General features: G+C 54.1%; 1 protein-coding gene across 1 annotated transcript; it reads left to right on the top strand.

Moving 5' to 3' along the window:
- Positions 1–2,573: 2,573 nt before the first annotated feature.
- LOC114018354 (hydroperoxide isomerase ALOXE3) lies at positions 2,574–18,598 on the top strand. The gene is given in 15 exon segments (XM_037888853.2): positions 2,574–3,047; positions 4,527–4,731; positions 5,713–5,794; positions 6,343–6,465; positions 7,653–7,756; positions 8,201–8,373; positions 8,662–8,805; positions 9,148–9,351; positions 10,561–10,647; positions 12,312–12,481; positions 14,066–14,093; positions 14,095–14,196; positions 14,613–14,714; positions 15,777–15,947; positions 17,892–18,598. Coding segments are annotated over 15 exon segments (2,022 nt in total). The 5' UTR covers positions 2,574–2,900; the 3' UTR covers positions 18,072–18,598.
- Positions 18,599–24,603: the final 6,005 nt, after the last annotated feature.

Below are 24,603 nucleotides of genomic sequence, written 5' to 3'. Positions count from 1 at the left end.
ATGGGTACACAGATGACTCAACGGTTTTCTTTAGGCTAGACAAGAGGAGCTGATCACTTCTAACTATGGTTGGTATTCCTTCAGGGGGGCTGACAATGAACTTGGGCTGCTTCAATATTTTGGATATCAATCAAGATTTCACAAAGAGAATTGGGCTAACTGCCTAGCTGAGTGTGTACAGCGAAGGTTCATTAACATCTGGAGCACAGATCTCCGATGCTGGCGTTGTTCCCTGCTCTTTTGGTCCCAGAGTTCTGTGCGGTTCTCTTTTTTTCCCCATTCTGTTTGCTAATGCAGCGTCTAGTTGTCCCATCTTTAATGCAGATGAGGACAGGGGAGTTCTCTGAAACATGTCACCAGGAATGGCCGTGTCTCACGCCGCCATTCATTGCTCTATGCAAGTTTTTTCTCTTATCACCTTTGGTTCAAGCAGGGGGTGGGTGTTCTTTCATGACTCAGACAGACTGGCTACTGTGCCCTGGTTCCCCAAGAAGACAGGTATTAGCTGTGACTGCAGAGGTCATAACAGGGCATTCAACATGAAATTATCCTTAACAATATGTGGTGACTACTTACATAAAAGAAATCCACCCTACATCTACTTCCTTCTTGTAATTTTGCATAACTGTATTAACGAACGCATCGAATGCAGTGGCTTTGTTTTTGGTGGCTTCTGGTGGGTCCGGTACTGCCAGTCCTTCATGATATGCTCATGATCTGACAGAAGGCAACTTCTTTCAGAAAACAAAACTCTATTCAATGAGAAAAAAGAACGCTCATCGCTAGCGCCTGTGATTGAGACTAGCAAGAGATGAAGTCCTCCTTCTTTCATCCCAGGAAACATTGCACAAAAATTGGGTCAAACCACTTTCAGAGGGGTAGCCGTGTTTGTCTGTATCAGTTAAAACAATGATGGTCCTTGTGGCACCTTAGAGACTAACAAATTTATCCCACAAAAGCTTATACCCAAATACTCCTCGTTGTATTGAGTGATGCTAAAGAAGTTGAAATCAAATCTACATTCGTTCACGATATTACACTCTGTGTTCGAATTCTCTGGTCGGTCCTGATCCCATGGCAGCCCCATTGCTGGTAGTGCGTCACTCCACTCCATTGTGGGCGTTTTATGAGACAGGCTTCCCTGAAAACTACGGCGAGGTTAATGGAATCCAGAAGTTGGTGTTGTAGAGATGTAAGAATCAAGGGCGTATACTTTACTTAATGAACACTTCTCGTCTTCAATTAAGGAGTCAATATCTATCAGCTTCTGAAATGAATTCTTGTCTTCTTCCAGTGCCTTTTCAATGGATATCTCTGACTGATTCAAGGGTAGCTTGTAGTGCAGGACAGGACCAGAGATTCCTCAGTAGCATTGTTTAAAGACCCAAGTGGTTTCAACAGTAGACGAGAATGGCGATTGTGTTTTCTGTAGTTACTAGCAAAACTCGTCCACCAAGCACCAGTAATAAGTTTTGTAGTGATTTTAAGACAACAGCCAAGGATAAGTCATGAGAAAGCCAACAAATTTTCCCAGGTTTGACTTATTTAAAGTTCTGTCCTAATGGATCGTCTCTATTAGTCAAGAGGTTAAAGAAAAAGAGTATAATGAAGAATTTAAATTTATAGCTTTTTAAATGCCTTTTGAAGATTCTGCAGCTTGCACTAGAGCTAGTTGGACTAGGTCTTCATAGCTGTTTAACAGGTGCGAAGCAAGACCATGCTGGAAGGAAAAGACAAGGAGAGCTAATTCATCAAGCGTTAAAAGGCCCCCTCCAACGCTTACAGCTTGATTTTGTAGGACCCTTGCCTACCACCTGTAGAAAAAATAGATTCTTGTTTGTAATCGTGGCTAGTTTCATTAAATGGGTGAAACCATTTCCAGCTAGAAAGGAAACCAACTGGGCCACAGTTAATAAGATAAATGTTTCCAGTTTGGGGTTGGCACACAGCATTGATTCTGACAATGGTCCAGCCTTTATCGGACAGGGATAACAAAGTGTGCGGACCTGGGCCAGTATTCCACTAAGCGTTACACTTTCCCTATGCCCCTCAACCTTCAAACTGAACTATATACACTATACAGCAACTGTAGCCTCCATTAACCCTGTTGTTGGCTCTACCATGAATTACTTGCCGCCTCTGTCCAGGTCCACTGTGGTCTTTATACCCTGCCCCCGTTTTAGAGAACTGCCTTCTCTGGGTAACCAACCATGAATCCGCTGCAGAATTAGTGAGTCCCAAGAAAGATTTCGTATCTACCGGCATGGGGAAGTTAACAATACACTTCACTCTTTCCTTAGCCACAGCTCTTCCCCCTGCACTGAGTGGAATCCCAGAGTGTTACGCTTCTCTCTGCTTAAACTAGGCTTTAGAGGAATTAAGTTTCAAGCCCTGCTCTTGGCAGCTAGTTCGCAACTGCTGCATTCACTCTTCGTGTTCCTGTTTTGTTTTACCATTAAAATGTAATCTACTGACTGGACGGGTCTTCCCGTTTGTGACAGTCCCGCCTTCTCAATCATATTTCGCACCACAGTATAAAATAGTGTGGGTGAGTCACTCTGCAAGCCCTTCGCTCTGGAGCGCCCCATGGAAGCTCTCTGGGCGCTGCCGTCTGCCACCCTCTGAGCCCGGGGGATCGTCACCACGGGTGCAGCGAGGTGTAGGGTGGCTTGAAAGTGCAGGGCGGGGCTCAGCCCGGGGCGCTGCATTCCCCGCCTCCTCCGCTCCCGCTTGGCCTCCGTCCCAAGCCAGCCGGTGAATAAGCAGAGGTCACCCAGCCAGCTCCCCGTGACCGAGAACTCCCAGCTGCACCGTCGGGACGGGCTCCCCAGACTATCCGCCCCTTGGAGCCAGGAGCCCCCTCATTGCCTGGGAGCAGCCCGGCCCCCAGCCCATCTCTGATGGCCGTCTACAAAGCCCAGGTGTCCACCGGCCAGGACCTCCTGGCTGGCACTTTTGACACCATCTCCATCACCCTGGTGGGCATCGACGGGGAAAGCCCCAAGCATGTGCTGGACCGATGCGGGTTGGACTTTCAGCCGGGATTCGTGAGTATTTTAGGGGGTTCCTTCTGCGGGGGTGTGTGGGGGCGGCGGGGATCCAGTCAGGAACAGCAGAGCAATGGTTTGAGGGCCTGGCCGGGACTAAGGACCCTTGGGTTCTATTCGTGGCTCTGCCCGCAGCGGCCAGTGCTCGTGACTCAGTTTCCCCAGAGGTAAAATGGGCTAGAAGGACCCAGTATTGGGATTTAGGCAGGGTTCCTAAACCCAAATGCGGGATCATTCTCCCCCTTTCACAGCGCTCGAGTCCTCAAATGAGACGAGAGGGATCTCCCTTCTCCGTCGGAGCCTGGTTGATGCCGGGCCAGACCAGGCTGACTCACATAAATGCAGCAAAAGAGGATGGCACGGGGGGGGGAGGGGCGGGGAGGAAGTGTTGGGGTGCCCTCATACCAGCCTGATGGGGTGGGAGCCTCTGATGGAATCGCAGTTCTGTGGGCTGGGACGGTGAGGGGGTCTGCAGCCTGGATGCTGGGGATTTCCGCAGGGCTGAACGATACCAGCTGTGATCTACGAGCTGCACCCTCACCTGGCACCTGGGATCTAGGCCCGGGACGGTCTGTCATTTTATATCTGAGCAGCATCTGGAGTAATTGAGGCCCTGATTCGGTCAGGGTCTGTGCAGTCCCCCGAGCGACGGGGCCCTGATCTCTGTCGGGGTCTGGGTAGAACCGGGAGCGACAGGGACTCTGAACCATTAGTGCTGGAATCCTTTTCAAAGGGCGGGGGGGGGGGGTGCTGAAAGCCTGCCCTGTTACCCCCTGTCTGAGCCCCCCCCGCCAGCTGGGGCCGGCAGCAGTACTGTGCCTCTGGGAGGTGGGGTCCCAGACAGCAGTAGGGGGCAAAGGCTGGGGTGAGCGAGCCCCGGGAGCGGGGGGGGGGGGGGGGGGGGTGTCGGTTGCGGGGCCCCAGGCAGGTCAGTGGCAGGGAAGTGAAGCAGGCAGCCGGCACCTGAGCCCCGGACTGCAACACCCCCCGCACCCCTAGTTCGCACGCCTGAGCCCTAATCTCCGTCGGGGCCTGTGCAGTGCCTGGCAGTTAGTTACGCCAGCTGAGAATCTGATCAATAAACACTCTCAATGTTTCCATCACTTGGCAATGGGGGATTAAAGTTCAGCAGGTCAAAGAGCTGGTCTCAATGGAGGACAAACCCCCAGCTGGTGTCATTGGGCGTCTCTCCATTGTAGTCGATGGGACAAGGTCCCGACTGGTGTCAGTGGGCTTCTCTCCATGGGCGTCAATGGGGCCAGGTCCCACATTGGGTTTCAAGGGGCTGAGGATCTGGCCCCGTTGATTGCAATGGAGAGACACCCATTGACACCCACTGACACCAGCTGGGGATCCAGCGATGGTGAAGAAGGAGCTGTACCCGCAGATCTGCCCGTGCAACGCTCTCCGTCCCGAGTGGCCGGGAACGCAGGGTCCGTGCCCGGAGCTCGAACCCTCCCCGTGCTCTGTCTCCCCCAGGTACGGGAGTACGAGGTGCCCAGTGAGCGAGCCCTGGGGCCGATCGTGCTGATCCGTCTCCACAAGGAGCCCTATTGTGTGTTCCCCGAGAGCACATGGTACTGCAACACGGTCCGGGTGACGTCCCCCGAGGGAGACACCTACCACTTCCCCTGCTACCGGTGGATTCACGGCTACTGCACCGTGGAGCTGGTGGAAAGCACAGGTATGACCCACTGCAGGTGCGCCTGGACTCCTGGGTTCCCTTTCTTGTTGCCACTCGTGCATCTCTGTGGCTCCTGGATTTCTACCAGGCCCTGGGGCTAGCGTCCGCTCCAGGAGAAACCCACTGCCCAGGATACCTGAGGCCCGGTCTGCACGTGGGTGATTTTAAATCCAGTTTAGCTAAGTGGGTGCATCTTTGCGTGTGGACACACTTCAACTGGCATCACCTGCCGTAGACAGGTTTAGCCCACGGGGGTCAATTTACAGCTGGCTGGAGCTTGGTGGCGCCCCCGAGCTGTGAGAGGGGTCAGCAACCGAGCAGAGATAATTTATTTGTTTTCATGAAAAGTGGGAAGGGAGGAAAGGTATCATAGCGATTAGCTAGCTCGCTAGATGGGTGTGGGGCGGTGGATAGATAGATGGGTGTGTATGGGGAAAGAACATAAGAACGCCCAAAATTGGTCAGACCAAAGGTCCATCTAGCCCAGTGTGCTGTCTTCCCACAGTGGCCAATGCCAGGTGCCCCAGAGGGAGTGAACAGAAAAGTTGGATCCATCCCTTAGGTAGACAGATAGAGGGGGTGGATGGGGATAGATAGATAGACAGATAGATAGAGGGGGTGGATGGGGATAGATAGACAGATAGATAGATTAGATAGAGGGGGTGGATGGGGATAGGTAGATGTGGGGGAGTGGATGGGGATGGATAGATAGATAGAGGGGGTGGATGGGGATAGATAGATGGGGGGGTGGATGGGGATAGATAGATAGATAGATAGATAGATAGATAGATAGATAGATAGATAGATAGATAGATAGATAGATAGTCTGGGGATAGAGAGAAGGCGGGTGTATGGGAAGGCGGGTTAGACAGGAAGCTAGAAGGCTGGCACGAGGGAGCCCTGTCGGGTCAGAGGGGTCTGGGATACGTCTCCCACTGCAGGGCGTGGTCAGATTTCATAGTCCCTCTCTCCTCTCTCCAGCCCAAATCCCTAGTGACGACTCCCACTACCTGCTCCAGAAGTACCGCCGCGAGGAGCTGGTGCTGCAACAGGAAAGATATAGGTGAGTCAAAGGGGGAACATAAACGGCAGTTCCCCTCCCCCTCCAGAGCAATGGGTTCAGGCTCCCCGCAAACTCAGGCAGTGTCACGGTGTGGGTTACAGCTGGGTTATGGTTTAAAGCCTTTCTGTGCAGCCCCAGGGGCCAGAAACGAACGAACCTTTTTTTTAAAAACCCTCAAGCTGAGCTTGTGTTGCAATCGAAGAAATCCAGGGGGCGGGACGGGGTCTGGGGGATGAGGCATGAGCCAGAAGGGCCAAGGGCTTAAGCCACCCCAGCTTGCTCCTGGAGCTGATGGAGCGCTCAGTCCCTGCCCTGGCTGCTGTCTTAGTTAAGGCCCAGGTGCGGTGGGGCCTAGTGGATAAAGCCCTGGAGTGGGGAGTCAGGATACCTGGGTTCTCCCACGGCTAGTTCCCCCCCCCACTCCGTGACTCAGTTTCCACACCTGTAAAATGGATATAACGGCACACTACTCTTTTCTAAGGCACTTTGAGATTGGCTGACCCGAAGCCGGAGAGGCTTGTTATTAATCGCCCTCTTCCCCGGGACAGGTGGAAGGAGTACCTCCCTGGCATCCCCTGGTGTGCCGACATTGACAGTGCCCTGACCGCCGAAATCGACATCCAATATTCGTTCCCCAAGGCCTCTGCTTTCTTCGGGCGTGGATCGGCGGCGTAAGCGGCGGGGCAAGGGGTGTGGCTGAAAGACCACTTCTTTGAGAGGTGGCCCAGCTCTCCAGAGGGATTGAGGTGCCTAAATCCCATTGGAAGAAAGGGGAGTTAGGCGCCTACTGATCCTTGAGGAGCTGACCTTTTGTGTCTCTCATTAGGAGATGCAGAAATTATTTCATTTGCCATAACTGTACCCCACCCTCCAGCCTGAGTCCTGTATAACTGAAGGGGGGAATCTATCTATCTATCTATCTATCTATCTATCTATCTATCTATCTATCTATCTCCACACACCCCATCCACCCCGTCTATCTATCTAGCTATCTATCTAGGTTCTGCAGGGATCAGTTCATTCCAGATTGTCCTCAGAGATCGAGGTAGTCAATATAAAATTCCTGCTGCTCCGAGGTGAGGTTGGGGCAAGGACAGGCGGGGCAATAAGCCGCGGCGGAGATGGGACAGACCTACCGCCCCGGCTGGATCCCCGGGTCCGCTGGGCCCATGCCGAGAAAATGCCTCGTAATGCAGGCGAATGCGTCTGGGAGCAGGGAAGGCGGTAGCCCTGCCAAAGGGGGGACGGTGCTCCGGAAAGCTGAGAACTAGGGGTCACCCAACGTGAGGTCCTTGGGGTGCTCGGGCTAAGGGATGTGGAACCAGGGAGTCGGACCCGGGAGGGGTTTGCCCCGTCTGTGGCACTGGCGATTGGGTCCAGTGCTGGGGGCCAGGTTGGGAAAAGGGCTGCACCCATAGCTGGAGCGACAGATAGGTGGGGTGTGTGGGGCTGGAGAGACAGAGGGTGCACATGGGGACAGACAGAGGGGCGCTTGTGGGACAGAAGGACAGAAGGGCGAGTATGGGGAGAGACAGACAGAAGGAGGTATATGGGATCAGACAGACAGAGGGTGTACACTGGATCAGAGACAGAGGTGGTGTATGGGGACGGAAAAAGGGGTCACATGGGGCCAGACAGACAGGTGTTTATGGATGGACAGAGGGTGCACATGGGAACAGCCAGGCAGAGGGGTGTGAGGAGGTGAACAGACAGGGTGTGGATGGGGTCAGAGGGGCGAGAGGAGGGACCGACAGAGGGTGTGGATGGGGACGAATAGAGACAGGGGTGTGAAGGGGGACAGAGGGTCCAGGCAGAGGGCACACACAGCGTCTCTGAGCCCGGCTCCCTGTCCCCGCAGGCTGCTGGAGTCCAAGCTGAAGGGGTTCCTGGACCGGCCGTACTCCTGGGAGACGTTAACTGACATCCCCAAGATTTTCTGTTTCTACCAGAGCCCAGTCTCAGGTCCGTGCTGCCCCAAGCGCTGTGGGGAGGGGCGGGGAGCCAACGCCAGCACAGGGCGACCCCCTGGCGCCGGGACCCCCCCTTTCCTTCCCTACGTCATCTGTGGGGTGCTGAGCCCACACACGGCCCCTCCAGGACAACTGGTCCTGCCACCCTCCGCCCCCCCACCAGGGCTCCCACCAGGACTCCCAGCCCCCCCTATTCTAACCGCTAGACCCCCACTCCCCTCCTAGAGCTTGAGAGAGAACCCAGGAGTCCTGGCTCCCAGCCCCCACCCCCCTTCTGACCTCTCCGCTCCACTCCCCACCCCCCAGAGCCCGGGAGAGAACTCAGAAGACCTGGCTCGCAGCCCCCCCCCCCCCCCAGCTCTAACCACCAGGCCCCACTCCCCTCCCCAGGCGATGGGGTTTTATTTCAAGGGCTGGCGTGTGTCTGTATCCCCAGAGTACGTCATTGAGCACTGGAAGGAAGATGCTTTCTTCGGGTACCAGTATCTGAATGGGATCAACCCCGTTCTGATCCGGAAATGCACGGCGCTCCCCGAGAACTTCCCCGTGACGCAGGAGATGGTGGCCGGCTCCCTGGGGGAATCCACCAGCCTCCGGGAGGAGCTGCAGGTAACACCCCACCCCCCGTAAATAATCAGAGCCTGGCTGAGTCCCAGCCCTGTCCAGTCCATCCTGCCCTCCTTCCCCGTGAACTCCTGCTGGTGGGAGCCCGGTGCTCTCTTCCCAAACTAAATTGTTTGTAGCATAGCTGGGTCTGGGTAACCAGCCGCCCCACCCCAGAGGTGGCTGCATTTTAACGCTGTGTACGTGCTGTGTGTGTTGCTTGCCGGGACATGCTGAAGGGAAGCTCACAGCCCTGGGAGCGGGGCACTGACCCTCCTCTGCTCTGCCTGACAGAGAGGGAGCATCTATCTAGCAGATTACAAGCTCCTGGAAGACATTCCCACCATTGAAGTGAATGGTCACCAGCAGTACATCGCCGCGCCCCTGTGCCTGCTGCACCAGAAACCCAGCGGGGAGGTCGTCCCCTTGGCCATCCAGGTGAGGGGTTTCTTTGCTCGCCCCTCCTGAGCCACCTGGGCCCCCCCTGCAGCTAGGGAGCAACTGGGCTCCACCATTGTGAAAGGCACAATTATTACTGTGGGCAGGGCCCGAGTGTGCCAGGCGCTGCACAGACCCAATGGACCCATTGCTCTGATCCAGTGGGTGAATGGGTCCACTGGGGGGATATGGGGCTGGATGGGCCCATTACACTGATCACGGGGGGCTACCAGGCTGGATGGGCCCATTGCTCTGATCCGGGGGGGATACTGGGCAGGATGGACCCACTGCTCTGACCCAGGGTGGTACTGGACCCATTTCTCTGACCCAGCTCCCCCACAGCTCAGCCAGCGCCCAGGTCCCGAAAGCCCCATCTTCCTGCCCAGTGACTCCGACTGGCTCTGGACTCTGGCCAAGACCTGGGTGCGCAGCTCCGAGTTCCACGTGCACCAGGTCACCTCCCACCTGCTCCGCGCCCACCTGCTGGCCGAGGTCTTCTCAGTGGCCACCCAGCGCCAGCTGCCCATGTGCCACCCCCTGTACAAGGTGAGGGGGGGCGGAGCTGCTGTGGGGGGGCGGGGCCATGGGTGGGCGCGGCCCCACTCCGCTTGGAGAGTCAGCCAATGGGAAGGCGGCGGGCAGCCAGTGTCCACACCCGGCACCTTATGCAAGGATCAAACAGGTGGCATCAGGGGTGGGGTGAGTCCCATTCCTGGATACCCACTGTCACAGAGTCCCCGGGCGATGCTCTGGAGCTGCTCCCTACGAAGCCAGTCAGGACTCGGCGGAAGTCTCCTCTCTGGGAGCAGACTGTCTTCAGGACACACAGCTCACGCAGCTTCCCCCTTCCTGGTTCTGACCTCGGAGCATTCAGCCTCCTCTGCCCCTCCGTGCACTTCCCACAGTGAGTCTGCCCAGGCGGGGTCCTGGGGAAGCCAGGGGGTCCTGCCCCCCCACTCCACAGTCAGACGTGACTCTCAGTCAGCCAGTAAAACAGAAGGTTTATTAGACGACAGGAACATGGTCTAATACAGAGCTTGTAGGTGCAGAGAACAGGACCCCTCAGCCGGGTCCATTTTGGGGGGCAGTGAGCCAGATAGCGATGTCTGCACTTCACTCCACGTCCCCAGCCAGCCCCAAACTGACTCCCCCTCCAGCCCCTCCTCCTCTGCGCTTTGTCCCATTCCCAGGTCAGGAGGGCACCTGATTCCTTTGTTCTCCAACCCTTTAGCTCTCACCTTGCAGGGGAGAAGGGCCAGGCCAGCAGTTGTCAGGAAACAGGGTGTCGGCCATTCTCTGTGTCCAGACCCCTGCACACACCTGCCCTCTAGGGCTCTGCAACTATCACACACCCTTCTCCCATCACCTCGATACTTAAGAACTGCATAGGGGAAACTGAGGCACCCCTACAGTATTCAGAAGAACCGTTAAGAACAGTCCTGCTTCGTCACACCCTCTTCTGCAGGTCCTGGGACTTGTTGAGGGAGTTGACCAAGGGTGCCCGGTTCTTGCTGTGCCCACCTGGGGCACATTCCCCAGAGGTGCCCAGTGTGTTCCTTTTGATGCTCAGACAAGCCCAGATGGATGTTTGCTGCCAAAGAGTCCAACAGTTTGAGAGGGGCCCAGCCGGGCGTGTTCCCCCCGAAGCTATACACAGGAGTCACCCATATGTGTGTGTGTTCTAGAAGTGCCTATCTGTGTGTGTTTAGAACCTTCTCTCCAGCTGCTTCAGCCCCTGCGTCTCTTCTCTTCCAGCTCCTGATCCCTCACACCCGTTTCTCCATCCTCATCGATGTCCTGGCCCGGACCTTTCTCATCAGCTCCGGGGGCGTATTCGATCGGGTAAAGAGGGGATTGTCTCATAATAGTAATATAATCTCTTGCTTGTAGCTGGTTTCAGAGTAACAGCCGTGTTAGTCTGCTATGCATCCGATGAAGTGAGCTGTAGCTCACGAAAGCTCATGCTCAAATAAACTGGTTAGTCTCTAAGGTGCCACAAGTACTCCCTTTTCTTTTTGCTTGTAGCTGGTGCTTTTCACCCCTAGATTGCAAAGCACTTTAGAAAGGACATGAGGAGCAATAGCTTCATTTTACAGATGGGAAAACTGAGGCAGAAGACCGGGCCTTATTTGCCTCACTCAGCATGCCTTTGGTAGAACCAGGGAGAGCTGGGTGCTAGCCCCGGGTGCTAGCCCCTAGGCCACACTGCCTCCCATAGCTTGTTCAGAAAGGAGGGAGAATGACCAAACTGCCCATCAAATCAACTACACCACTGCCCCTCCCAAACTCCACCAACCCAGCTCCGCCCCCCAGCCTGCTCAGCCAATCAAACGCAAGGCAGAAGCAGCTCCTCCTGGTGGTCGGCGCTCATTGGCCACCTCACATCTGGGATCCAGCGAACATCCTTTTCCCACACAAAGTTGGGCCCGTTGATAACTGAGATCAGATTAGTGACACACACCCCCATGTGGAGGCTCTTAATTCACTTTCACTGGGACCACTTCAACCCAAGCACAATTATTAGCCCTTTTGTGGGCATGGCCCGAACCGCAGTTTCCTGCCTTCTGATCAGGGCGAGGGAACATGTTTTTCACGGAAAAATGGCCAGTGGGGAAAAATTAAAGGTTTTGCACTTGAAATGGTCAGTTTTCAAAAAAAAAGTTCATGGCATTTTTTATGGCATTTTCCTTCATAATCATGATTTTCCTTCCTTTGTGCCTTTTGCTTCTTTTCCCTGAGATTCCCTGACTTCGTCCTTTCCCTGTTTTCCCGGCTCCTCTCCCCACCCCACTTTTTCCTGGTTTTCCCATTTTGTTCTTGGGTTTTCCCATTTTCCTTGGTTTTATCCTCTTTTCCCTTTCCCCCCTTTTTTTTTCTTTTTTCCTTTTTTTCTCTTGGTTTGTCTGTTTTTTCTTGTTTTTTTCTTTTCATTTTTTTCTTGGATTTTTTTCTTTTCCCTTGTTTGTTTCTTTCTCTTTTCACTTTTTTTAAATTGTTTTTTCCGTTTTTGCCCCTGGGGTTTTCCCTTTTTCTTTGTTTACCCTCCCGCCGTTTTCCCTGTTTTCTTAGTTGCTTTCTCTCTTCACTTCATTTTCTTGATTTGTGTTTTTCTTGGTTTTTTCCCTTTTTGTTGTTGTTCCCCCCATTTTCCCTTTTTTCTTATTTTTTCACTTCTTTTTCTTGTTTTTTCTTTCTGTTTTTTCTTGTTCCCCCCATTGTTCATCTTTCTTAGTTTTTCCTACTTTCCTCCCTTTTTTCCTTCTTTTCCTTCTTCCTTTTGTCCCCCGTGTCCCCATTTCCTTTATTTTCCTGGTCCACTTTCATTAGTGAACATATTTTGGGAGGGAAAATAAATTGTCACCAAAGGATTTCGTACGTTTGATTCCCAGCGCTGCCCCAGACCCTGGGGAATCAACGCAATTCCAGTGTCCTACCCCCCTCCCCTGGGGCCTGCTGCTCCGTGGCAGTAACTCCCAGCGGGCCCGGGCCGGGTCTATATTCCACAGGCCATAGCGACCGGGCGTCCAGGCCTCACCGAGCTTCTCCGCAAGGGCCTGGAGAACCTGACCTACACCATGCTCTGCCTTCCCGACGACATCCAGGAGCGCGGTGTCGGCTCCCTCCAGAGCTACTACTACAGGGACGATGGGCTCAAGATCTGGGCAGCTATAGAGAGGTGAGGGGGTGCTGGGGGGTGGGGTGGGGTGTGGGGAGGAGAGATGAAGGCACATGTGGGGGAAGGGGTTAGACCTAGTGAAATCAGAGGGGGCAAAGTGTTGGGGCGCTGAGTGTGGAGAGGGTCAGGGGCAGAGCCCCCTGGGAGTCCAGGTCTTGTGTGGGAGGGAGCCCTGCATACTGGGCTTGTTCTGCTGGGATCCAGTGAACATCCTTTACCACACAAAGTTGGGCCCGTTGATAACTGAAATCAGATTTCAATCCGGTTTAGTGACAATGTGGAAGCTCTTAATTCACTTTAACTGAAACCACTTCAACGCGATCCCAATCGAAGAACAGCCAAAATGAGACCGTCAGCCCCAGGATCTGCTGCTGGTTCATAGAACCACAGAAGATCAGGGTTGGAAGAGACCTCAGGAGGTTCATTGGTCGTCTAGTCCAATGAACTTGCTTTAAATTCACGTCTGTGGTTGACCCAGCCCAAATCTCCATTTAGAGGGTAACATTTTCCAAAGTGCCCACACGGTCAAAGGACTAAGGGTTTTTTTTGGGGTGGGTTGGCAATTTTGAAAAGTATAAATAAATAACTTAATTTTAAATAAAATAGTTGTAGGTTGGCCCCAAACTGACAATTTTCAAAATGTTCAGCCCCTCGAAAAATCACAGCCCCCAAAATAAAATTCCTTTCAGGTCAAATTAAACATTTTGTTTTGTGTTAATTGAGTTGGTTTGTTTCCATTTGGAGCATTTCGAAACATTTTTGATTTAAAAAATAAATAAATTTCCAGGACATTTTGAACAAATGTTAGAACAAAAAATTAAATTTTTCGGGGCGGTTTACAGGTTTCCGGATGATTTGTTTTTTCAGCACAAGAGCTGGCAACACTGGAGTCATTTGCAAACTCTTTCAGGGTCACCGCGACTCCATTTTGTACCCCCCAAAAGTTTTAGCTCAAACCAGGAGCGCTGGAAACTCCCTGGAAGTAGGGGGGCCACCGGTGCTTGCATCGTGGCCCCGCCCCCCACTCCATCCCTCCCCGCAAGGCTCCGCCCTCATTCCGCCTCTTCCCCGAGGCCTGCCCCTGCTTGCTCCTCTCCGCCCCCCTCCCCACGTCGCTTCCCATTAAGGCGGGTAAAAAGCGATGGGGCCATGGCCCCTTAGCGTTCCCTGTTCCTGCCACCCTGGTGCAAACATTTCGTCCCTCTCGATTTAGGAACCTAATTGCCGACGTCCACGGAATTTAGACACCGAACCAGCTTGGGCTTTTGTAAATTACTTTGGGCACCCAGCTGCCCTTGTAAATTTAACCCACCATGCCGCCTAAGTCCCTTTGAGAATGGCAGCAGGCTCCTAAAATCACTTAGAGGCTTGGAAACATTTGACCCCAAACTCTAAAACCAACTCTCCTGGGTGGCACGGGGGATGGAGGGGAACCTTGGACCACCAAGAAGTGAAGTTGAAGGGGAGCAGGAATAGCTCTGTGGAGACTGGAGAGAGGCGGGGGCTCCCCTGGCTTGTCCTAGGGAGAGCCTCTCACCGTGGGCCCCGGCGTCTGGGCTGACCCGATTCCCCTTTACTCTCCAGCTTTGTCTCCGGCATCGTGGGGATCTACTTACCGGACCAGCCTCTCGGTGCAGAGTGACCACGAGCTGCAGGCGTGGGTGGGCGAGATATTCACCAAGGGATTCCTCGGCCGACAGGCGTCGGGTGAGAGCGCGGGGGCGGCTAGCGATCTATGGGCCCGGGGTCACAGGCGCTGCTGAGGGGTCCCTCCCTCCCACCCCCAAGAACCAGCCCCCGTTAAGGTGTCTCCAACCCCAAGGCGCCTGTGGAAAACATCAGCCATGGCCTAGGCGTGACGCCTGCCGTGTGACAGCCGTGGGTCGCCCGCACGCCTCCACGTGGCTTTTAGCTCACGCCGGTAGAGGCTCATGCACTAAGCTCCGGAGGCCCCCGGTTCGATCCCGCCCGCCGAGTCTGTCGGTGTTACACGTGCACTCGCAGTAGTGATGCTGGTATTGCACTAGCCCAGCATCACCCCTGGCAGGGGGAGCGGAGACGGGAGGCTCCCAGCCAGGGGCAGGGGAGGGGGCCCCAGTCCCATGCTCACCAGTCCATCCCTCCCCGGCAGGCGTCCCCCTCGACTCTGGGCACCGCGGCCGAGCTGACCAAGTACCTGACCATGGTGATCTTCACCTGCTCCGCCTATCACGCTGCGGTTCAACTCGGGCAGGTGGGTGAGGGCCGCCCGCCCTGTCCCCCTCTTGGAGGGGGTGTCTCTTTCCTTCCCCCCTTTCCTCTCCTTACACCAGTGTCCCTGCCCTTGGGCCCCAGTCTGTCCCCTCCTGCCCTTTGGGCCCCATTGGGTACGCCCCATACTTTGGGGTCTGAGACTTGATGGCTCATGCCCAGGAGTTACTGTGGCTTAAAGTCCACTCTAGCCCAGGTGGAGTTGCTGGGAGCCAGGACTCCTGGGTTCTCTCCCCAGCTCTGGGAGGGGAGTGGGGTCTAGTGGGTTAGCGCAGGGGGGCTGGGAGCCAGGACTCCTGGGTTCTATTCCTGGCTTTGTCAAGCATCTTGCACATGTTCCATCCCCTCCCTCCCTCTGACAATTTTTTTTAAAGAAAATTTTCATTTCCTTTGTAAGTGTTTCCATTTTTTCAACAAAATGAATCAAATGAAAATCCGTGGGAGAGATAGGGGCCCCAGTCATGCCGGGTGCTGCACAGACCCCATCTCAGATCAGGGTCCCCCCTTGTGCCAGGTACTGGACAGACCCCCCCCCCGACTGAGCTCAGGTCCCCCCTTGTGCCAGGTACTGGACAGAACCCCCCCCCCCCACTGAGATCAGGTCCTGCGTTGTGCCAGGCACTGCACAGACCCCCCCCGACAGAGATTGGGTCCCCCATTGTGCCAGGCACTGCACGGTGACATAGTGAGAGATGGTCCCTGACCCAAAGAGCTCACCCTCTAAATAGACAAAACAGACAATGGGAAGAATTATCACCTCCCTTGTGCAGATGGGGAAATTGAGGCATGGAGCGACTTGGTGCCTGGCCTGGTGGCACAGAGGGAGATCATGGAGTCGCTGGGACTGGACTGCAGGTCAGAGTCCCAGCCACGGATCTGAACTGCCTCTGCAGCTTACTGAATGGGGCCTGGGTCAGGCTGGGTGTTGGGCAGGGTACCAGGACCCCCTGGGCAGCTGGTCCTGCGGCTCCTGGGTCCTCTCATGACCTTGCCAGCCAAGCTCCCTGGTGGGAGCTAACCTCTGGCTTCCCTTTCCCGGCCCCAGTTCGAGCTGGCAGTCTTCATGCCCAATTACCCGTCGTCCATGCGGAAGCCGCCGCCCCGGAACAAGGCCGAGGTGACCCTGAAGGAGTTCCTGGACACCATTCCTGAGATGAACACCACCAGCCTGATCCTCTCTGTCCTCTGGGTGCTGCGTAATGAGGATCAGGACATGGTGAGAGCGGGCCTGCTGGGGCTGGTGGACAAGGGGGGGACCCTGGATCGGGGGGGGGTGTCTTTTGGGAGAGGAGCGCCCACTCTGAATCCTTCAGTGTTGGATTAGGGGTGTGTGTCCTCCACTGCCTCTGAAACACCCACAGAGGGGCCAGACCCCACCTGGTGTCAATGGGCGTCTCTCCACTGGCGTCAATGGGGCCAGCTCCCAGCTGGTGTCAATGGGCGTCTCTCCATTGGCATCAATGGGGCCAGACCTCAGCTGGTGTCAATGGGCGTCTCTCCATTGGAGTCAATGGGGCCAGATCCCAGCCGGTGTCAATGGGCATCTCTCCATTGGAGCCAATGGGGCCAGATCCCGGCTCATGTCAATGGGTGTCTCTCTATTACAGTCAATGGGGCCAGATCCTCAGCTGGTGTCCAGCAGCAGGAGGTCCATTGGACCTGCTGCTGGTTTGAGGATATGGACCCAGCATTTCAGCCCCTTTCCTGTTACCCTCTCGGGACATGGTGGGGGTGGACGGCCGCTGTGCCGGCAGGGAGGAAATGTCCCCAAAGTGACATGCATGTGATCATTGTTTAGAGGCCTGGGGCCTTTCAGAAGAGGTGGGGAGAGGTCTTTCCCTACAGACACGGGTTCGACCACTGTTCAGACATAAAGTACTCTCCAGTTCTCTCCATAGACCCAGCTCACCCTGAGTATTGTTAAACATTTCTGACCCAAGCTGTTTAACCAAAATTTTGGACCCTGCAGTTAGATTGTAGAAGTGTAAGACTGGAAGGGACCTCGAACAGTCACCTAGTCCAGTCCCCTGCACTCAAGGCAAGTGTAAGTATTATCTATGCTGTAGTTGGTGTTGGTCCTGCTTTGAGCAGGGGGTTGGAGTAGATACCTCCTGAGGTCTCTTCCAACCCTGATCTTCTTTGGTTCTATGATCTAGACCATCCTTGACAGGTGTCTGATCAAGCTGCTCTTAAAAATCTCCAATGACAGAGGTGGGTGAATCTGTGACTTTTTTGGTTTGTTAGACAAGGTGGGAGAGGGAATCTCTTATTGGACGAACTTCTGTTGGTGAGAGAGACAAACTTTCGAGCTCTTTCACCAAGGAAAGTTAGTCCAATAAAAGATATTCCCTCCGGCATCTTGTCTCTCTGACATCCTGGGACCAACACGGCTACAATAGCGCTGCCATTGTCGGTGATTTCAAGAAGTTGAAAATGAATCATTTTGGGGTCAAACCCAACCTGTTGTTCAACCTGAAAGCAACATTTCCTTTCGATTCTGAGCATTTTTGTGCGTGGATGTTTCAGAACGTTCGACACAAAAAGCCATTTGGAACTGAAAATGGGTTGCAAACTCGAAATGGGTTGCATTTTTTTTAGTATTATTTTTAAATTAACTCTTTGGCAAAAGGGATAATTCAGAAAATATTTTGGTGTCCCCAAACGTCCATTTTTTCTCAAAAAAAAAAAAGAGAAAAGTTTGGGTGGAAAATGATTACTCAGGGGCTGGCGTGGATTGTTTCCATCGGGAGGAGACATTGGTGATGGACCCAGGTGTTTCTTTGCTGGAATTGTGTTTATTTGCAAAGTCTGGAGGACTCAAATAACAGGAGGCAATTTCCTGCTCACAGTTCCAAGCCTCCTTCCAACTAGCACTCAGCCCAAAAACTTTCTCTCTCTCTCGTCTTTGTCCGGAGCCACACCCCCAAAGCTTGTTCCGGCTGTCTCCTTGGCTCTGCGCTGCTTCAGTGTCTATTTCTCTCACGTGCAAAGCTCCACCAGTCAGTGCCCCAGCCCTTGCCTTTGCTATCTCAATCCCCCGAGAAAACCTCTCTTCTCTACTCCAGCCTTGGAGTAATAAGAATGCAGCCTGGAGTTGATCCTGGGGGGGTTCAGTGATTTTGATGCCTCTGTATTCACCACTCTCCCTGTTCCCTTCCAGAGACCCCTGGGGACATACCCTGAGGAGCACTTTACCGAACACGGGCCAAAGCAGCTCATGGCTGCCTTCCAGGATCGCCTAGCAGAGATCTGCCGGGAAATTGAGGAGAGGAACCAGTCACTAGCTCTGAGCTACAACTACATGTATCCCCCTGACATAGAGAACAGCACAGCCATATAACACCCAGAGGCGCCACCCCTCCAGCTGCCCCGTGATGGAGAACCCCCCACCCAGACACCCACCACTGAGTGCCCCCCGCAGGAACAGGCCACAGCATCTCCACAGCCAAATGCTCGCCGGCATCCGGAGCCGGGGTGCGCACGGGATGTGCCCAGGGACGCCCTGAGCCCCGGCTGCGAAGGCTGCTTCTCCCCCTCCCCGGCTGGAGGCTGGCGGGGAGGCTGCAGCAGCTGCAGGCCGTGATGGCGGCGGAGCCACGTTTACATTGCTGCTGCCCTGCTGGTCCCAGCAGCGCGGGCTGAGTGGAGTCAGCCCAGCCTCTCCCCCGGCGCCTGCCCCAGCCCCCTCTTGCTGCCCCCGCACACCTCCCCGGGCCCCGGAGCAGAGCATCCCTGCCTCTTCCCCTGCTGCCTCCCTGCAGCAACCGCTGCCCCAGACTGAGCCTGCCCTGCCACCTCAGACCCTTCCCTTTTCCAGCAGGACCCTCCACCAGCACGGGGCCCCCCGCCCGCAGTCACCGCTCCTGCTCCATGCTGGGCAAGGGGAAGCCCCATCCCTCGCCCCAGTGAGGCTACAGGCAGGGGCAACAGCAGGGAGGAGAGCACGCAGCTCCCCCGGCACCCACCATGGGGGAGGCCAGGGAGATTCCTGGGCCTGAGAGGGGCCCTAGGAGCACATGCAGTGACAGGGGTGGGGGTGAGTGTGCTGCTGGGGGGCGGGAAAGGGGGGCTCCTCCCCCAGAGCTCGCTGCTGCCGGCAGGGAAAGGGCTGGGGGGGGGAGTCCTCCTCTCTGGCCCCTGTCCTGCAGCAGCCTGCCTGCACCCCCAAACTCATCCCCAGCCCTGCCCCACCCCAGAGCCCACACCCCCAGCCAGAGCTTTCACCCCCCCACTGCACCCTCAATCCTCATCCCTAGCCCTGAGCCTCTCCAACACCCCAAATCCCTCATCTCCAGCCCCAGACAGAGCCCTCATCCCCCCGCACCCCAACCCTCTGCCCCAGCCCTGAGCCCCCTCCAACACCCCAAACCCCCCAGCCCCAGACAGAGCCCTCATCCCCCCGCACCCCAACCCTCTGCCCCAGCCCTGAGCCTCTCTAACGCCCCAAACCCCCCAGCCCCAGACAGAGCCCTCACCCCCCACACTCCTGCTCTCACCCTGAGCCCCTCGCACACCCCAAACCCCTCATTCCCAGCCCCAGACAGAGCCCTCACCCCCTATACCCCTACTCTCACCCCTCCCACACTCAAACCCCTCATCTGCAACCACACCCCACAGTCCTCACCCCTCACCTCTGCACCCCTCCCATCCCCAAACTCCCTCCTAGAGCCTGCACCCCAATCCCCTGCCCCAGCCTAGGGCCTGCACTCCAGATCTCCCCCACCCAAACTCCCTCCCAGAGCCTTGGGGAGGTGGGGGTGGAGTTTGTTGGGGCGGTGTTTGGGCGGGGGGCGGGTTCTGGGCACCACCAAAATTTCTACAAATCTGCCACCCCTGGTGACAGGGTTCCCCTGCCTGCCCACCCTCCCGCCCATGCAGGATATATTTGTTGCCTGTGCAAACTTCCCCAGCAGCTGCACAAAGTTGTTGTGATTGTGTCACACAGTGAACCCCACGCTGCTACCATGACCCCGCTTGGCCCCCCCCCCGCCCACCTGGGCCCGCCCAGCCAATCGCTGCCTCCCCAGCACTACATGTGACCTTTGTTGACTTACATCAGTCATAGCGCTCTTCCTCGGCTGCGCGCCAGCTTGGTTGGTCTCTTTGGGCCTGTCCTGTAAGTGCCATCGCGTCACTGGTCAAGGGGATGTCCGGGGGTGTGTCATAACCACACAGCTAAGGGTAGTCTCAAATTCCTTCTTACCTGTGAAGGGTTAAGAAGCTCAAATAACTGGTTGGCACCTGACCAAAGGGACCAATGGGGAAAGAAGATACTTTCAAATCTTGGGCTGGGCGGGGTGGTGAGGAGGCTTTGTTTGGTGTGGTCTCTGGGGAAAGCAGAGAAGCATCAAGTCAAAAAAACTCCTTCTCCAATAAACCATCCTGTACGTGTCTCTGATATTACAAAAAGAGTAAGTAAATACGGCAAGGTGTGTTAGATTACCTTTTGTTTTCAACTTGTGAATTTTCCCTTTGCTAAAGGGAGGTTTATCCCATTTTTTTTGTAACTTTAAAGTTTTGCCTAGAGGGGAATCCTCTGTGTTTTGAATCTGATTACCCTGTAAAGTATTTACCACCCTGATTTTACAGAGGGGATTCTTTTACCTTTTCTTTAAATAAAATCCTTCTTCTAAGAACCTGACTGATTTTTCCATTGTTCCAAGACCCAGGGGTTTGGGTCTTTGGTCATTTTGTAACCAATTGGTTAGGATATTAATCTCAAGCCTCCCAGGAAAGGGGGTGTAAGGGTTTGTGGGGGTTGCTGGGGGAAGAGGAACTCCAAGTGGTCCTTTTCCCTGGTTCTTTGTTAAAATCACTTGGTAGTGGCAGCGTTACTTAACCCCAAGGTACAAGGGAGAATTTGTACCTGGGGAGTTTTTAACTTAAGCTGGTAGAATAAGCTTAGGGGGTCTTTCATCGGGTCCCCACATCTGTACCCAAGAGTTCAGAGTGGGGAGGGAACCCTGACAGGGAGGGATTTGGTGGGGACTGTTCTGAGCGGTGGGGCCGGGCCGGGGGGGTTTGGATATGGGCCAGAGGGTCTTTGGGGCAGTCAGGGGATGGGGAACGGAGACATTGGACAGGGCGTGGGAGTCCCAGAGGGCCTGTCAGGGGGAAGGGGAGTGGCTAGGGGGCAGAGCAGTCGGGACAGGGGGTTGGATACTGGTGAGTCCTGAGGGGTGATTAGGGGGTGGGGGGGGTCTCTGGAGGGGACAGTCAGGGGACAAGGAGCAGGGGCGGTTGGGGGTTCTGAGGGGGGCAGTCAGGGGGCAGGAAGTGGGAGGGAGTGGATGGGGGTGGGGCTAGGGTGGGGCACCCTGGGTGCACACCCTAATGGAATGTGCAGCGCACACCTATGATCCTGAGAACATACACCCAACCCGATGGAGCAATGGTGAATCACACCTGCTGGGGATCTGGCCCCACTGACTTTGATAGAGAGACTCCCATTGACACCAGCTGGGGATCTGCCCAGGGCCTCCATAAACCCCCAGTTTCATAGCAGTCTCATAGGGCTCCCTTACCTCCGGGTTTCACACCAGTGAAGGAGCGGGTGTTGACATTGCCTGTTGTACTCCAGGCAAATCCCATGGGCATGTGTCATCATTTCTGAGTAACAAGATGCCAAGTCTCCTTATTAGGAAATCATTTCCCATACACGCCTCCTTATCATTTCCTTCCATTCCCCACCCCCTTGCCGGGGATGGTGTCTTGGTTCAGCTGCTCATCCCTCTATCAGGTGATGTGGCCACACTGGACCATGGGATTGTTTAGTCTGCAGAAGAGAAGAATGAGGGGGGATTTGATAGCTGCTTTCAACTACCTGAGAGGTGGATCCAGAGAGGATGGTTCTAGACTATTCTCAGTGGTAGAAGAGGACAGGACAAGGAGTAATGGTCTCAAGTTGCAGTGGGGGAGGTTTAGGTTGGATATTAGGAAAAACTTTTTCACTAGGAGGGTGGTGAAACACTGGAATGCATTACCTAGGGAGGTGGTAGAATCTCCTTCCTTGGAAGTTTTTAAGGTCAGGCTTGACAAAGCCCTGGCTGGGATGATTTGATTGGGGATTGGTCCTGCTTTGAGCAGGGGGTTGGACTAGATGACCTCCTGAGGTCCCTTCCAACCCTGATATTCTATGATTCTATGATTCTATGGTCTCCGTCCCCTTGTGAATTGGTTTATTCTGCACGGAGACACATTGCTGGGTGAAGTTGGCCTGCACTTCCGTCATTGCGTCCAATATTTGCAAAAGTTGTTTGAGAATCTGGGGGTCCAGGTTAAGGGTCCTGAAGAGTTGATTGAAGATACCTTAAGAAAGTTGATTTTCCCAAAGGGACATGTTCTGCTCAAAACCATGGCCTCTTTAAGGCGCATCAGAAACAGAGGCACCCGTAGGTTTTCCACGTCTTAGATTCATAGATCCCAAGGCCAGCAGGACTATTGTGATCATCTACTCTGACCTCCTGTATGACACAGGACAGAAAACTTCACCCAAACAATTCCCTTTCAACTTGGGCATCCTGGTCTCATTTATTTGCTCCTCGTTGAGCTTGAGAACGTCTTGGGGATGAGTCTGTCTGTTCATCAGCTGTCTGAGCAGTGCCCCATGGTGGCTCATTGTCCTGGTTGGCGACTGAGGTGCATGGTGTACAATTCATGAGCAGAGCAGGTTGGTCTTGGTAGACACCGACTAAACATGAGACCCCAGTGAGATGCTGTAGCTAAGAGGGTGAACGTGATCCTGTGATGAATAAGCAGGGGAAACTGACAAACCGGAAAGGGCTTGTGTGATGGAGTGGGCATTTTCTGTGATAGTTTATCTGAATACCGTCTGTGTGTCAGTTCCCCCAATGTGTGCATAGTTAACTTGGTGGTGGGAAAAGGTTGTTGACTCTCTGCAGAGTAAACCCTGTAGGGTGTGATGGATACCTGCCTACCTCCATGTCCATGGAGAGAGTCTGAGAAGACAATAGCCACTACAATTGCCTGGTACCTAGCAACAAACGACTATGGATGATCCACCGCTCCACAGGAAGCCAGACGGGTTTGCTGGGGAACAAGAGCAAAGGGCTGAGAAGTGGCCAGGTGAGGAGTTGTTAAGTGTGGGCTGCTGGAAGTTGGAGACTCTCCTGAACTGGGACACAAAAGAGGGCTCTGGACCAACCAAATGGACCAGGCTGTAACTTGCTGCTGGCTTCTCATGACCCAAGTGAGCTGGGTTCAGACGTCTAATAAACAGGACTGCTTTCACAACACTGCCTGAGAGTTGCTTCCCATGCTGGAGCTGGCAGGGTGCAGTGCTCCCTTTGGGGGTAAAAGTCTCTCTCAGGTCTCCAACTCGGGTGGACTCACTGAAGGGAGCTTGTAACCCCCCTGATTTGACATTCCTGCGGGTAACCCCAGAACCTGGCAGGACTACAGTCAGCCATCTTGTGTGTCCAGCCACTGTTGGCTGAAAACTAAGTGCCACATAGCTAAGAGATAACGAGTCGTTTGCTGAAATTAGGAGAATTGGTGATCCACCAGGTTTACTATGACAACCCACTAGGAAGCCTTATGAAGTCTGTGCTTCGTTTAAGTTAGCTCTAAAAGACTAGGCAAAAGAACAGACTTTGGAGCAGTCCAAGGAAGCTTTTCTTTGGACAAGGATTGGGCATCTAAACTCCCCAGCAACTGGACGGAAGGAGGGTCCCCAGAAAGCTGGTTGCTGATTCCTCGAAACCATTTAAGACTTCGGGTAAATAGAAATGTTGGGAATGCTCTCACCCTACTGCTACAGAGAGAGAGAGAGAGAGAGAGAGTGCCCTTGAGACCTAATAAAAAGTAGTTTTAGGTAAAAGCACTCTGTGACATTCCCCTTTGGTGTTATCCGGACCGGTGATCTGCTAGGCCACTCAAATCTTCGACTCTGGGAGCCGGCCTTACCCTGCTCTGCTGTGAGAACCCCCACTCCTGGGCTGTTCACCACGACCTCTGACATGTAAACGGCTTCTTGGATTGTGCAACCGAATGACACTACCAACCCTAGGAACCTCCATCTTGCAGAGCCCCGTTATGCCCGCTGGATGCTGCAAGCTTATATGAGTTTGTCAATTTAACAAAGAAATTGATATGTACCAGGATTGTTCTCCCAAGGGGAGACGCTGACATGCTTCAGACCAAATGCACTGCTTCAGGTAGAATACACAAACAGATTTATTAACTATAAAGATAGATTTTAAGTTATTATAAGTCAAAACATAAGTCAGATTTGGTCAAATGAAATAAAAGCAAAACACATTCTAAGCTGATCTTAACACTTTCAGTGCCCGTACAAACTTATGCTTCTCACCACAGGCTGGCTGGTGCTCTGCAGCCAGGCTATCCCCTGTGATCAGCACTTCAGCTAGTGTCCAGATGGAGGTGGAAGAGAGAGGAAGAGCAAGGCAAACACATCTCCCTTTTATCATGTCCTTTCCTCCCTCTTGACTTTGCTCCCCCTTCAGTGTCAGGTGAACATTACCTCATCGCAGTCCCAACCTGACCAAAGGAAGGGGGGTGACTCACTCAAGAGTCCAACAGATCCTTTTGTTGCTGCCTAGGCCAGCACCCTTTGTTCCTGAGAGGCTGGGGTGGGTTTGTCCCATACATGCCCTGATGAGGTGTGAACTGCCTCTCTGCTCTTGGGGAGTTTTTGCCTGGGCTTGCTTTAAGCCATGAGGACACATTTTCAGCCTCATAACTATGTACATGAAATTATAACCTATAACATTACCATAACAATTACTATAACCTCACTATAACAACCATGCTCAGTGCATCATAAGCCTTCTGAAGACACCTGACATGACAAACTTTGCATTGGATATCACACAATCATTTTATAAAGATGA

Source organism: Chelonia mydas (genome assembly GCF_015237465.2).
Source record: "Chelonia mydas isolate rCheMyd1 chromosome 28 unlocalized genomic scaffold, rCheMyd1.pri.v2 SUPER_28_unloc_1, whole genome shotgun sequence".
Lineage (NCBI taxonomy): Eukaryota > Metazoa > Chordata > Testudines > Cheloniidae > Chelonia > Chelonia mydas.
The sequence above is the reverse complement of the archived record's forward strand: the minus strand, read 5'-3'. Positions and strand labels throughout refer to the sequence as shown.